This window comes from Tupaia chinensis, unplaced genomic scaffold (assembly GCF_000334495.1).
Source record: "Tupaia chinensis unplaced genomic scaffold, TupChi_1.0 Scaffold143678_1, whole genome shotgun sequence".
NCBI lineage: Eukaryota > Metazoa > Chordata > Mammalia > Scandentia > Tupaiidae > Tupaia > Tupaia belangeri.
This window is the reverse complement of record NW_006203526.1, coordinates 112,015-124,518: the sequence shown is the minus strand read 5'-3', so window position 1 is coordinate 124,518 and position 12,504 is coordinate 112,015. Positions and strand designations below refer to the sequence as shown.

Genomic DNA, 12,504 nt, shown 5'->3' with positions numbered 1-12,504 from the left:
ACTTTTTTTTAAGAGAGATTTTTGCTATAGTGTGCATGCATTTACTGGAGAGACAGAAAGCAAGAAATCACCACCTGGGAGGGATGGCCCCTTCACAATCCCTTCTCCTCCATTCTCAGGATTTGGGGCACATACACACGTGCCCGGTGTGAATTTTAAGCCACCAGATCCAGGACTCAAATAGCGGCTGACTATGTGGGACTCCAATGATGTAACCATTACGCCATCTGCTGGTCCCCAAAAGTGGGAACATTTTTTAAAAGATTTCGTCAAGAAACTAACTTCTATGCTTTGGGCTTTTTTTGTTTTTATTTTTTTGTTTGTTTGGTTTTTTCTCTAAGGAACGTGTACTCACCAGAGAGAGCAAGAGAGAAAAAGTGAGAAATCATCCCCCTGGGGGGATGGCCATGCTGCAATCCTTTCTCCTCCACTCTCCTCTCAGGATTCTGGGCATGCACTCACACACACCCTGTGTGATTCTCAAATCACTCGATCTGGGACTCGAACCATGAAACTGGCATGCAGGATCCAATACCCCAACGTCTACACCACCTTCTGGCTCCTCTATAGGATTTTTAAAAATCACACAAAGTTATATACTCAACTTCTACTTTACATTGAGCTAATTAGTCAAGTCAAGCAAATGAATACAGCTATAAGATGAACGTAGTCAGAATGGGTTCCCCCTCTGCATCACAGTACCTTCAACTCTGCTTTCCCAGCTACCGTGGAGAGAGAATAGATGGGAGCAGTGTTATGTAATGTGATGTGGTAGGATGGAATGACGTGATCATATGATTGTGATTCCATTGCAGGCATGATCACCCGGCTCCGCCACCCTGTGTCAACCAAGGCCAACAAGGTTCCTGTGTCTGTGTCCCTGGGAAGCGGTATGGACACATCGTTGGGCTCTTAAACTCTATTTACCACCATTTTTTTGGTTTAAGAATATATATATGTTAATTGATAGAAAACAAAAGTGGGGAGGCGGGGGGGAAGGCAGGAAAGGTACCTGTTAAAACTGTGCCAGGGAAGGCTTCAGCCTTAACATATCATTCATTTTCTTAAAAAAAAAAAAAAATCTGACCTCCAAATCTAAGTCTGTAAGCTTCCCAGCATTATCAGGAAGATTACTCATTTTTTCCTCTCACAGACTTGATCGATCATTAGCACTCCATTGCCTGCCCTTTCTTGGTCCCAGATCATGCCTGCTTAATAGAGCTAGTCCTCAACCTTGTGTGTTTAAGATAATGACACCCACTCAGGTGACAGTTTAATTCATTTTATAAGAAAATTTGGAAAAGAAGAAGAAAATCTATTTTTTATCTGTATTTATCTATATTTTACCAGCCCAAGGGCATCCAGCACATTTTGACACTGAGCCTCTCCAAGATGTGTCTGGTTAGCCAAGGGGTTTTACTCTGAGCCTTTTGGTCAACAACTGCAGCTGTTTTGAGAATAGTATTATCCTGGTATTGTCATGTGATCCTAAGACCACAACACTCAAGGCTGTTTTTTAAGTTACTGTTATAAATTGTTCTTCATACTGTCAGTGCGAAACTCTCACTGGAGAGGAAATCATCTGGGGAGTTACTAGCCCAAAGCCTTCCCTGCTCATCCTAGAGAGTGTCTGCCTTGTCTTATTAGGAATCTGGGAACTGAAAAGAGAAGAGATTACCCTGTTGAAAGAGCTGGGAAGTGGCCAATTTGGAGTGGTCCAGCTGGGCAAGTGGAAGGGGCAGTATGACGTTGCTGTTAAGATGATCAAGGAGGGCTCCATGTCAGAAGATGAATTCTTTCAGGAGGCCCAGACCATGATGTAAGTTTCTCCTGGGGAACGGTGATGAACCCCGATCGTGGGAGAGCATTAGCCCTACTGGGCCCAACCCTGACATTTGCAAAGACTGGAGCAAGAGTGCAAATATTAGATAAAAACATTTAGGACAAGTCATATAACGAGCTAACAAACTGTTAAATAAAAATCAATTCTAGTTCCCTAGTTTGACAGTGTACCTCATGGCGACCTAAAAGACCATGTCCAAATTTACAATACATAAGACCTATAGAGAAACTGGCCTCTGACCTGCGGTCCCTCACACCTCACCCCTCCCTTTTCTCCTCCCACCCCCATCTGACCCTTGACTCTAAGGGGCCTCAGTACTTATGTGCTGACGCAGTGTTCAGTACAGCACATCTAAGCTCCTCATGTCTCCCTATTGACCACTGATCGTGGCTAGAAGTAGTATGCTTCACCCTCGAGGGGCAGTTGCAGAAAGAGTCTGCATAGTTCCTGAAAGAGGCCTCAGGACTGTGTGCACAGGAGATTCCAGAGTCTTGGGTACCCCAACGTGGGTGAAAAGGGACATACAGGCTCTGAGCAGGTATCTCCTTGACCTTGTGGCCTCCTTTCCCTTCGGGAGGTGCTTAGTAGAATAGGGGACAGACTAGGGCTATGACTAGGACTAAGGCAGTACTTTTCCTTCTTGGTACCTGTAATACAGTCTGGTAAGTATTCCTTTCTCATCCTACTTCTTTCCTTACCTGATAAATGAAGATGTCCTTCCTAACTGGTCTCAGCTCCAAGCAGAGTCCTCAATTCTTAGCAGTACATTTTATAAGAAAACTCGGGAAAGAAGAAGAAAAACTAACAGTATTTTACCAGCCCAAGGGCATCCAGCACATTTCGACACTGAGCCTCTCCAAGATGCCTCTGGTTAGTCAAGGGGTTTTACTCTGAGTCTTTGGTCAACAACTGCAGCTGTTTTGAGAATAGTATTATCCTGGTATTGTCATGTGATCCTAAGACCACAATACTTAGGGCTGTTTTTTAAGTTATCAACCTAAATGATCCTTTCTCTCTCTCTCTCTCTCTCTCTCTCTCTCTCTCTCACACACACACACACACACACACACACACACACACAGAATTTGTCAACATGGTGAATTAGATTTTGCCTGGGACTTTCTTATTTTTAGTACTAAAAGTGCTGCATCCTTGGGAAACCTTTAGCCCTATCACCTTGTTGATATGATAAATTGTGACCATATGGTTAAACTAAGAAGGGGAAAACAAAGATTTAATAAATACTCATTTATTTAAAAATTTTAAATTGACATATGTTAAATTGAGATTTACTTTGCACATTCAAACATTGAAAACCTTCTCATAAATTGATAAAAATAGATAAATCACCTAAGGACAAGCTGATGAACTTGTGAAAACTGAGCATCCATCCCATCATGGCCTATCAGAAGTGCTATGTCATGTGGTTACTATTTTCTAAATTTGTTATCGAAAAATAATTAACAATAATGTAAAATGATATCTTTTTAAAAAGAAAAATCACACCTAATTTTACCTTCATAATATGGCAACTATTTTCATTTTACCTATACCTCTTATATTATTTTTAATAATTAAATATTTAGATGTGAAAGTTAGATTTTTTTTTTTTAATTTCCAGAGAGTGCATGCACTTGCCAGAGAGACACAGACAGGGGGAGAAAGCACCTCCCAGTAAGTCGTGGTCACACTGCCAACCCTTCTTCTCTATTTCCCCATTCTTTCAGGATCTGGGGCTCATATACATACCCACTCAGCATGTTTTTTAAAGCCACTAGGCTAGGACTAAAACCACAATGGGCCTGTGGGGTCCAGCTCTCTTAACCATTAGGCTATAGGGCTAGCCTCAAAGTTAGATAGTTTAAAATGGAAATGATTGTTCCTTTGTTTTCAGGATGCTATGAGATTAAACATGGTTTATGAGATCATAGACCATTGCCACCCTGATTCTCTGTAGGAAAGTGAAGAGAGCATCCAAAAACTGCTACATTGCTGGTGGAATTGCCAATGTCTGACATGAGGCAGCATTCTTTTTTTCCTCCAAAGGCTACTGGGCTCCCAACATAATATCCTAAACTTTTCCCTCTCTTTTCTCTGTTCAGGTAGAATTGGGAGGGGAGAGTTAAAACAAACAAAGATCTCAGAGTGATTCTTTTTCAGGACATCTGAAAAACAGAGTGTCGAAATACTGAACTTCAAAAATCTGTTATTTCCAGGAAACTCAGCCATCCTAAACTGGTTAAATTCTATGGAGTGTGTTCAAAGAAATATCCCATATACATAGTGACTGAATATATAACCAATGGCTGCTTGCTTAATTACCTGAAGAGTCATGGAAAAGGACTTGAACCCTCCCAGCTTTTAGAAATGTGCTACAATGTTTGTGAAGGCATGGCTTTCTTGGAGAGCCACCAATTCATACACCGGGACTTGGTAAGCAAAGTCATTGGAAGTTTAAAAAAGGAAAGGAAGTGGTCCACAGTTCCCACCCACCTCCAGGGAGGGGCAGGGCCATTGGGAGGGAAGGCAAGGAGGGCACCTTCACTTTTACTGTCCTCACTGTGACTCACTTCAGCACATGAAACAATACCAATCACAATTTTAAAATAAAATATTTGAAACATGGAAAGAACAGGAAGAGTAAAATAAATCACAGAAATCTACATGGATGTGCTGTGATATGAAGGAAAACATATGGAAAAGAAAGACTGGCTAATTTAGTGTTTCTTAGAACCATTAAACCCAAGTTGACCTTTACTCCAATAAGGACTTAGTGCTAAAACAGTCATTTGATACAGTAAGTGAAAATACAAAAGAAGAAAAGAAAAGAAAAATGCCAGAGGAGATGAAACGTTTGTGTGTTTGGGTTGGGGTGGGAGCGGGGCGTCTTGTGTTTGGCATGCACTGGGATTTATCTTCAGAGATTTTCTTGTGCCAAACAGTGCATTCCCTAAGTCGCTGGTGCACCAATCATGTCTTCAAAGCTTCTGTTAATGCATGTTATCTAGTGGTGGGAAGGAGGCCCCTAGAAATTTCTCCTGCTTCCTTAATAAGCTAAAGTTCTGCATTTAAAGTGTAACACTATTCATGTTGTTTGACAAGGTTTGATGCGTGAGTGAAAATACTTAGGCGAGCACATTTTCATTTTGAAAGACTGGAAATTGCAAGGGGAAAAAAAGGCAACTGCAGGACATTTGGGGTTGTCCTAGGCAATCTTAGATTTTGCCTAGAATTTTGCTGAAGAGGAGGAAGATGTCCGACTCTGATGTCAGGAGATTCTTGGTCACTGTTGCTATGTGGTGATTTTTTTTTTTTTTTTTCTGCAAAGGCTGCTCGGAACTGCTTGGTAGACAGTGATCTCTCTGTGAAAGTATCTGACTTTGGAATGACAAGGTAAGCCAACTCTGAAAGGGCAACTACTGCAAGGGGGATTTGTATTTGCATTTGAATGCCGTCACAGTTGAAGGCCCTGTGGGGCTAGAGAATATGCTCTGGATTGGGTTCTTAGAACCCTGGGTCTCCCCCACTCACTGCTTCTGACCCTCTGTGAAACATGTTTTACATCATTTTTGCATCTGTGAAATGGGATTGTTCTTCTGTAATTATCTGAAGTCACTTATAGTTTCTTCAACATGCTAATATATATTTTCTAAAGTTCTGAATAAACCCCATGAAAGATCTTTAGTAATAAGTGCAATATGTTCCAGCTACATTATTTGGATACATATTTATAATATTTTTTTAACTCAAAGTTCTTCTAACAAAATTCAGTATTAGGAGTGCTTTTTTGATCCCTGTGGCATGACTCATGGGCACCATCATAATTCCTCTGGAATCTCTCAATATTGGCAAGGTCCCTTTAGCTGTGTGTTACCTGCCATCCTTCCAGCTACCCTACACTGAGTCTCTCCTACACCGAAATATGCAGCTTCCCCAAGGGCAAGGGGGAAAAAAATCAGCTTACAGTTCCTTAGATCAAAGAGAAGCTCCCAAGACAGGGGAACTGATACCCACCTTTGTTCTCAAAGCAAGAACATTACCTATTTTGCCAGGATCCAGGGATCATGCTGCAACCTCTAGCTAACCTCATTCATAGGAAGGACTCCAAAGAGCCAGAAAATCAAGGCATTTGGCTAAGACTCGGATGGCTCTGTGTCAGCAGAGGCCTTCTTAATTTACACCCCTATGTGGCTTCAGCTCTGTGTTGATGTTTTCTCCCACAGGTATGTTCTTGATGACCAGTATGTCAGTTCAGCAAGAACAAAGTTTCCAGTCAAGTGGTCAGCCCCAGAGGTATTCCACTACTTCAAATACAGCAGCAAGTCAGACGTATGGGCATTCGGTAAGGATGTGGCCACACGGGACTCGGCCCTGTTTTGTAATCAGCTTCCACAACAGGAAACCACAAGAACAGCAACATCCATTTTTAAAAGGCCCTTGAGCACTTACAAAATTACATGTATGGCCTGAGACAAGCAAGAGGTTGAAGAACATGATTTACTGTTTTGAGTGTTAGGATGTCTTCCACTTGATGTATAATTTACATCTTTCTAGCACTTTCTCATAAAATCCAAGAGGATTAAAACTTTTCCAATGAAGATTCCAAAAACTTCAAAAAAGGAATCATGAAAACAAAATTCAAGTTTGCACGAAGTCCGAAATGTTGAAGGGCTTAAAATGAGGCCATTGATTTTCTGCATGGAAGTAACTCTGATAACCATTCTCTTCTAAATTGACCAATTCATTGGGCATCCTTGGTGTAAACATCAGACATGACTCTGTATTTTCTTTGGCTCGTAGCTAGTTTCAAGCAGTCTCTTCTCCTTGCTAAAATTTCTATTTTAGGCTAGCTGTGATGGTGCAATGGTAGTGCAAAGCTCCACAATGCTGAAGCCATATGAAAAGGTCCCAAGTTCACAGGTCTCCTTCTATACACTGGGCTCACACATGCATGCCTGTGATCCTGGCTGACTGAAGTTGGGACGGAACTGCAGCATCAAGACCCTGTTGGAAGTACCATCTCTCTCATGGAAGAAATACATACATTTTCTTAAATCAGATTTTAGATCAGGGGTAGGCAAACCACAGCCCAGGACCATATCAGGTGACCTGATTCTGCAAATAAAGTTTTACTGGCACACAGCCATACCCATTCATTTATGTATTGCCTATGGCTGATTTTGTGCTACAATAGCTGAATAGCATGGGTACAGCAGATACGGCATGGCTCACAAAGCCAAAATCTTTCTATGTGGACCTTTACCAGAAAAGCTTGCTGATGTATTTAATTGGGGAAAAAAATCTTCACTAAAGTTTAGTAAAGGTAATTAGAAAAGAGAAACAATTCTTAAATTGTGACTTTGTAGATTTTCTAATAGTTTTCCATGCAACAAGAATGTCAGGACTATCTTCAATCACTAGCAGATGGACCCAGGATAAATAAATCAAGTTACCAGAAAGTTATAAAATATAGTAAGCATGGCTAAGACTTATTTCATGCCTGTCTAGTCTACAAGTATAATTCGATTTCCTGCTTGATACCTGCAAGACTGCCTAGAAAAAAAGGACAATTGTTAGCCTTTTATTTTTCTATGTGACACATTTATTTATTTATTTATCCATTCATTCATTAATTTTACATTCATTGACTGTATATCATTACAGGATACAAAATGAACTTTCCACCCACAATACACTGACTATTGGCTCAATCATAGCTATTGCCATACCTATTACCTATGAGACAATTTTTTTAAATAACTATTCTCTTTGTAAAACTGGCATCATTTATTGTAAAAAAAAATAATAATAATATTCAGCAAATGTTGGGCCAGCCCTGTGGTCTAGTGATTAAGGAAGTCAGATCTCACATGGCCAGCCACAGTTCAAATTCCAGCCATGGCACCTTGAAAAAAAAGACACCGGGTGCATGTGTGTGCATGTGCAAGATTCCAACAGGACAGAGAAATGGAAGAGGAGGGATTCCAGAGTGAACATGTTCCATTGGGGCATGTTTGTTCCCTCTCTTTCTCTCTCTCTCTCTCTATCTCTGGGGAACACATGTGCCTTCTGGCAAAAAAAAAAAAATCAAATGAACACAGAAAAAGGAAAAATCACCATGAGCATTTTAGTGAATACTTGATAATCACTTTGTGTTGATTAACTTTTGTACTTTGCCATCAAAATCAGTTTCAGTATCTATGCATCAACTGATGTGCCTAATGAGTGCTATTTTAAAAATTAGTGGCTTTATTCAGTAGGTACAGTTTGTTTTGAACCAGGAAACAGCATTGCTCAGCTTGCTTATGCACTTTATGCAACAGAACTTAGCTCCAGATATTTTCTGGCTGTTTACAAACACTAACTCTATTCTTAAACAATTTGTTCCCATTGAGGATAATCAAAATGAATCAGGGCCTCTGAAAGCAATTCTCAAAGAGGAGCCCAACAGATATTTTCGGCAGTGATATTATCCTTGAAATAAGTGTGTAGTTTACCAAAGAGAAATTTGTGAGAGAGCTACTACACTCTTGGATGGTTGTTTTATAATATGTGTGTGCGTGTGTGTGTGTGTGTGAGCTTTTTTTTAAAAAAAAGAACAGCAACTTGTATGATCGCTTTATTATAAATATTTTAAATATTGTATCTGTAGCATTAAAGTCAAAGAAAGTTTGCAATGAATACCTCAGTTATGGTTCTAGAACTCTTTTCTCCCTTCTTATATATTTCTGGTTTTCCAAGGTTTTGAACCTGGCCAGAACAGCACAAAGTCCACAACTTAGCACTTATAATATACTGGTGCTCTTTCAGATACTCAGTTAATTAATACTCATGGCAAGTCCATGAAGTGCAGATACCTCCATTTCATAGACAGCCTGAGGCTGAGAGCAGTTAAGAAACTCAGCTGGCCTGCGCATGGCGGAACTCGCTCCACCTCAAAGGTCGTGTCTGACTGACCCTAATATGCCTCCCTTTTGAACATCATGCCCAGAACTCAGTTTCTTACACTGGAGTCCACAATACCCTGGGTGGGTTTAGGGGGTCTATGAACATCCTGAAACCAAAGGCAAAGGCTCTATGTCTTCACTTTCCCGAGGGGAGAGCCAGAGGTATTTATCAGATTCCCCAAAAGGCCTCTGACTCATAAAGATTGTGAGCCACTGTGGTGACAGAAGGAAGACTGTAGTCAATTGTTTTATTTCTAAATTTCCACTGAAAAGTAATCTGATTGTGCAATGAAATCGTTGCACACAGCTGTCAAAGCAGAGAGAAAGAAAGGGCGGGGACTTCTGTCAATCATTTATACAGGTTGAGGCTGGGACTCACGGGCCCCCTAGTGGCCACTGTGAGGCTGAATGAGGCCCCAGATGACTCCTTGGGACAGGCCAAGAATCTTGGCCCCAAGCAGCTCTTCTCCCTGCCATTTACTGTTCACCAGCAAGCACAGGAGTGTGGTCCCTGGGGAAGGTAGGGAAGAGACCCCGAGCTTTGGAAAGCTGGCATGGACCCACTCTTCATGCCCTGCCCCTTTGGCTAGGACTCATTTCCCAGGGATCCCGTGCTCTGACTGTAACCTTTTGACTTGGTGTGTGAAGCTTATTCCACAAGCCCTGTACCTTCTGACATGGCTCTCTTTCTTCTTGTCTGCCGTCACCTCTTTGTGCACTGCAGGGATCCTGATGTGGGAAGTGTTCAGCCTGGGGAAGCAGCCCTATGACCTGTATGACAACTCGCAGGTGGTTGTGAAGGTCTCCCAGGGCCACAGGCTCTACCGGCCCCAGCTGGCATCGGACACCATCTACCAGATCATGTACAGCTGCTGGCATGAGGCAAGTGCACTGCCTGGGCAAGTGGAAAGGGTTTCCGGAGCATCCAGGGCAGTTACTGTATCACCGCTGGGACAAAGCTATTCATATTTTGAGGGAACTCACTTGCTACAGATCCCTGCCCTAAAATGTTTGTAATCTAAAAGGAGCAGTGCAGGTGGAGACAATCTACTGAACAACTGATGTCCAGCACTACTCAAAGAACCTTATAAATATTAACTCATTTATTCATCAGGAAATATACCACAAGGCGGATACTATTATTGCTAAATAAAGCAATAGTAGGAGGAAACAGAAACCGAAGGGTTAAGTGCCTTACCCAAAGTCACAACTAATAAGAGGCTAGGAGGCCGGGTCCCTGTTATTAACCACAACACTATGGTGTCCCCTCAAGTAGAAAATATGGAACAGAGGACATTGAACCATGTGTAGAGAATGCATAATGGACATCATGTCTTCTCTCCCCCTGCCTCCCAAACACTGCATAAATGCACTCCATCCAGGGATCTTAAGGAGCTGAAACTGCAGGGGTTTAATTTGCAACATATCTACTATATTCAAAGAACTAAAGGGGAAGGTTAAGGGTGTATGAGACTCTACCTCTGCCTTCACTGAACTCGACATACATCACACACACATGCATAGTGGGCTGAAAACACCAAGCAACTGTTAGTTATTCACCCAAATTAGAAAACTATACAAGTATAAGAGCTCAGAGGAAAGACTGACCAGCTCCCTGAGCACATTGGAATCTAGAGAGGATCAGGAAATCTCTGCAAAATGTCATAGGTATGTGAGTGGCAACTCTGTCAGAGGGTGTCTAGATGAGACCGACATACACAAAGGTGCAGAAGAAGGAATGGACAGGATTTACTTGCCTGGTGCTGTTATTGGGAGGTCTGGAAATAAATTTGGAGGAGGAGTTCTGGCCCAGATTCTGCAAACCGAATCACAAGGAGAGGAGTGCAAGCCTTGTTTGTCCGTAGGCAATGGGAAGCCACTGAAGACTTTCGAACAGTGATATAATAAAAGGAGGCTTGTAAGAATGTTACTCTAGGTGCCCAGAACTCATAACCATTGTATGGTACTTACTGACAAAACGACCTAATTCTATGTTCATTCATTCTCCCACTTATTTAGTAAAAGGCAAGTTAGTGTGGTGGTTAAGCATGTAGAGTCTGGAGCCAGAATATCTGGGTGGAATCCTGTCTTGATCACCCACGCTCCTTATGACCTTGTGCAAACTTCCCAACATCTCTATGCTTCACAATAAAATCATCCTTACCCCATAGGATTGTTGAGTGGATTAAATGGGTTAGTACTATAAAGTCCTTAGACCAATTCCTACTACATAGCAAATGTTGTATGTTTGTTATTGTGTGTGTGTGTGTGTGTGTGTGTGTGTGTACATCCTTACAAAGCACCTGTGCACTAGGCCATGTGCTTGGTACTAGGAATAAATTGATGCACACAGCTTAAATAGTTTAATCTCTTGTGTTCGTACCTCGTATTGCTGATTGCATCACATAACAATTATTTTGTCTTTTAGCCTTAAACGATCGCCTGGGATGTGGCTGCCTTGTGATTTCCTACCCTATGGCACTTGTAATAGTATATAAGACCCTGAGAGTCTCAGCCAGCGCAGGAGAGTCAGACTAGATCTAGGTACAGTTAGAGATCTCTCAGGCTGACTTACTGCCACCACCTGGCAGATGTGGAGGAGGAAAGGGTTTCTTGGTTGAAAGCCAGAACCTCCCTAGTGCAGCTCCTGGGAATACAATTGAAACATCTGGACAGAAGCCCTGAATGGGGAGGAACTGCCTGCTACCCACAGTTGGCCCATGCACATATGTGAGTTGTGCCAGAATCCATGAAGAAGGATTTGCACAGCAACAGCACCCAGTCAAAGATTCTGCATATAGTCAGCAGAATTTGTACAGTAGACTTTTGTTTTCCCTTTTCTGTATACTTTGTTTTACAACTTTCAAGTCCGTGAAAAGCTTGACAGGGGCCATCCAGTGGTATGGTGGTTCAGGCGGCTGCATCCCACATGGCCAGCCATGCAATTAGAGTACAGGAACTGGTGGCTTGAAAACGCACCAAGCACGTGTGCATGCTTGCCTAAACTCTCCCAAGGAGAAATGAAGGAGAAGGGATTTCAGCGTGATCATGCTCCATGAAGGGCGCTTTCTCACTTCCCTGCCCCCCTCTCTCACAGGAGCATGTGCCCTCTAGCTAAATAAATAAATAATAAAACAGAGAAAATTCACAATTTTTATTAGATTCCCAATTCATCCCTCTGGTATTCTTTGTGTAAAAATGAGCACATGGGGGCTAAACCTGGCACGGTGGTGAAGGCAATTGAACCCCACATGGCTGACTACAAAGTTTGAGTCCCAGACCCAGCAGCTTGAGAAACATGCCAGGCACACACGCCCAAAACCTTAAAGGATGGAGAAATGCTGGAGGAGGAAGGATTGCAGTGTGACCATTCCCCATAGGGGATGCTTTCTCACTTTCTCTCTGTCTTCCCTCCAGTGGAGCAAGCACCTTCTGGCAAAATAATAAAAAAAAAGAGCATATACATATGTGTATGTTCTATTGTTTTCCTTCCTTTCTTACCAAAAAAAAGTAGTATATATATTCTTCTCCACAAGTCTTGTCCCACTGGCAATGAAGGAGAGTAGTTGCCTGCTTACAAGCTCACTAAGGGAGGACGTTGTCAGGCTTTCGAAGTTTTGCCAGTCTGAGAGATGAAAACTGGCATGAGTTTAAGCCATCAAGTCCAGGACATATTTCGGGAACCAGCAGTTAGCGTAATGGCTATGTTGCTGG

General features: G+C 42.0%; 1 protein-coding gene across 1 annotated transcript in view; it reads left to right on the top strand.

The window, feature by feature from the left end:
* The window catches only part of BMX (BMX non-receptor tyrosine kinase), a 51,264-nt gene that overhangs the window by 37,110 nt on the left and 1,650 nt on the right, over positions 1-12,504 (top strand). The window contains exons 13-18 of the mRNA XM_006164693.2: positions 816-890; positions 1,648-1,819; positions 4,060-4,276; positions 5,172-5,236; positions 6,067-6,185; positions 9,515-9,672. Of these exons, the coding sequence (XP_006164755.1) occupies positions 816-890; positions 1,648-1,819; positions 4,060-4,276; positions 5,172-5,236; positions 6,067-6,185; positions 9,515-9,672 (806 nt within the window). The remainder of the gene's footprint in view (positions 1-815; positions 891-1,647; positions 1,820-4,059; positions 4,277-5,171; positions 5,237-6,066; positions 6,186-9,514; positions 9,673-12,504) is intronic.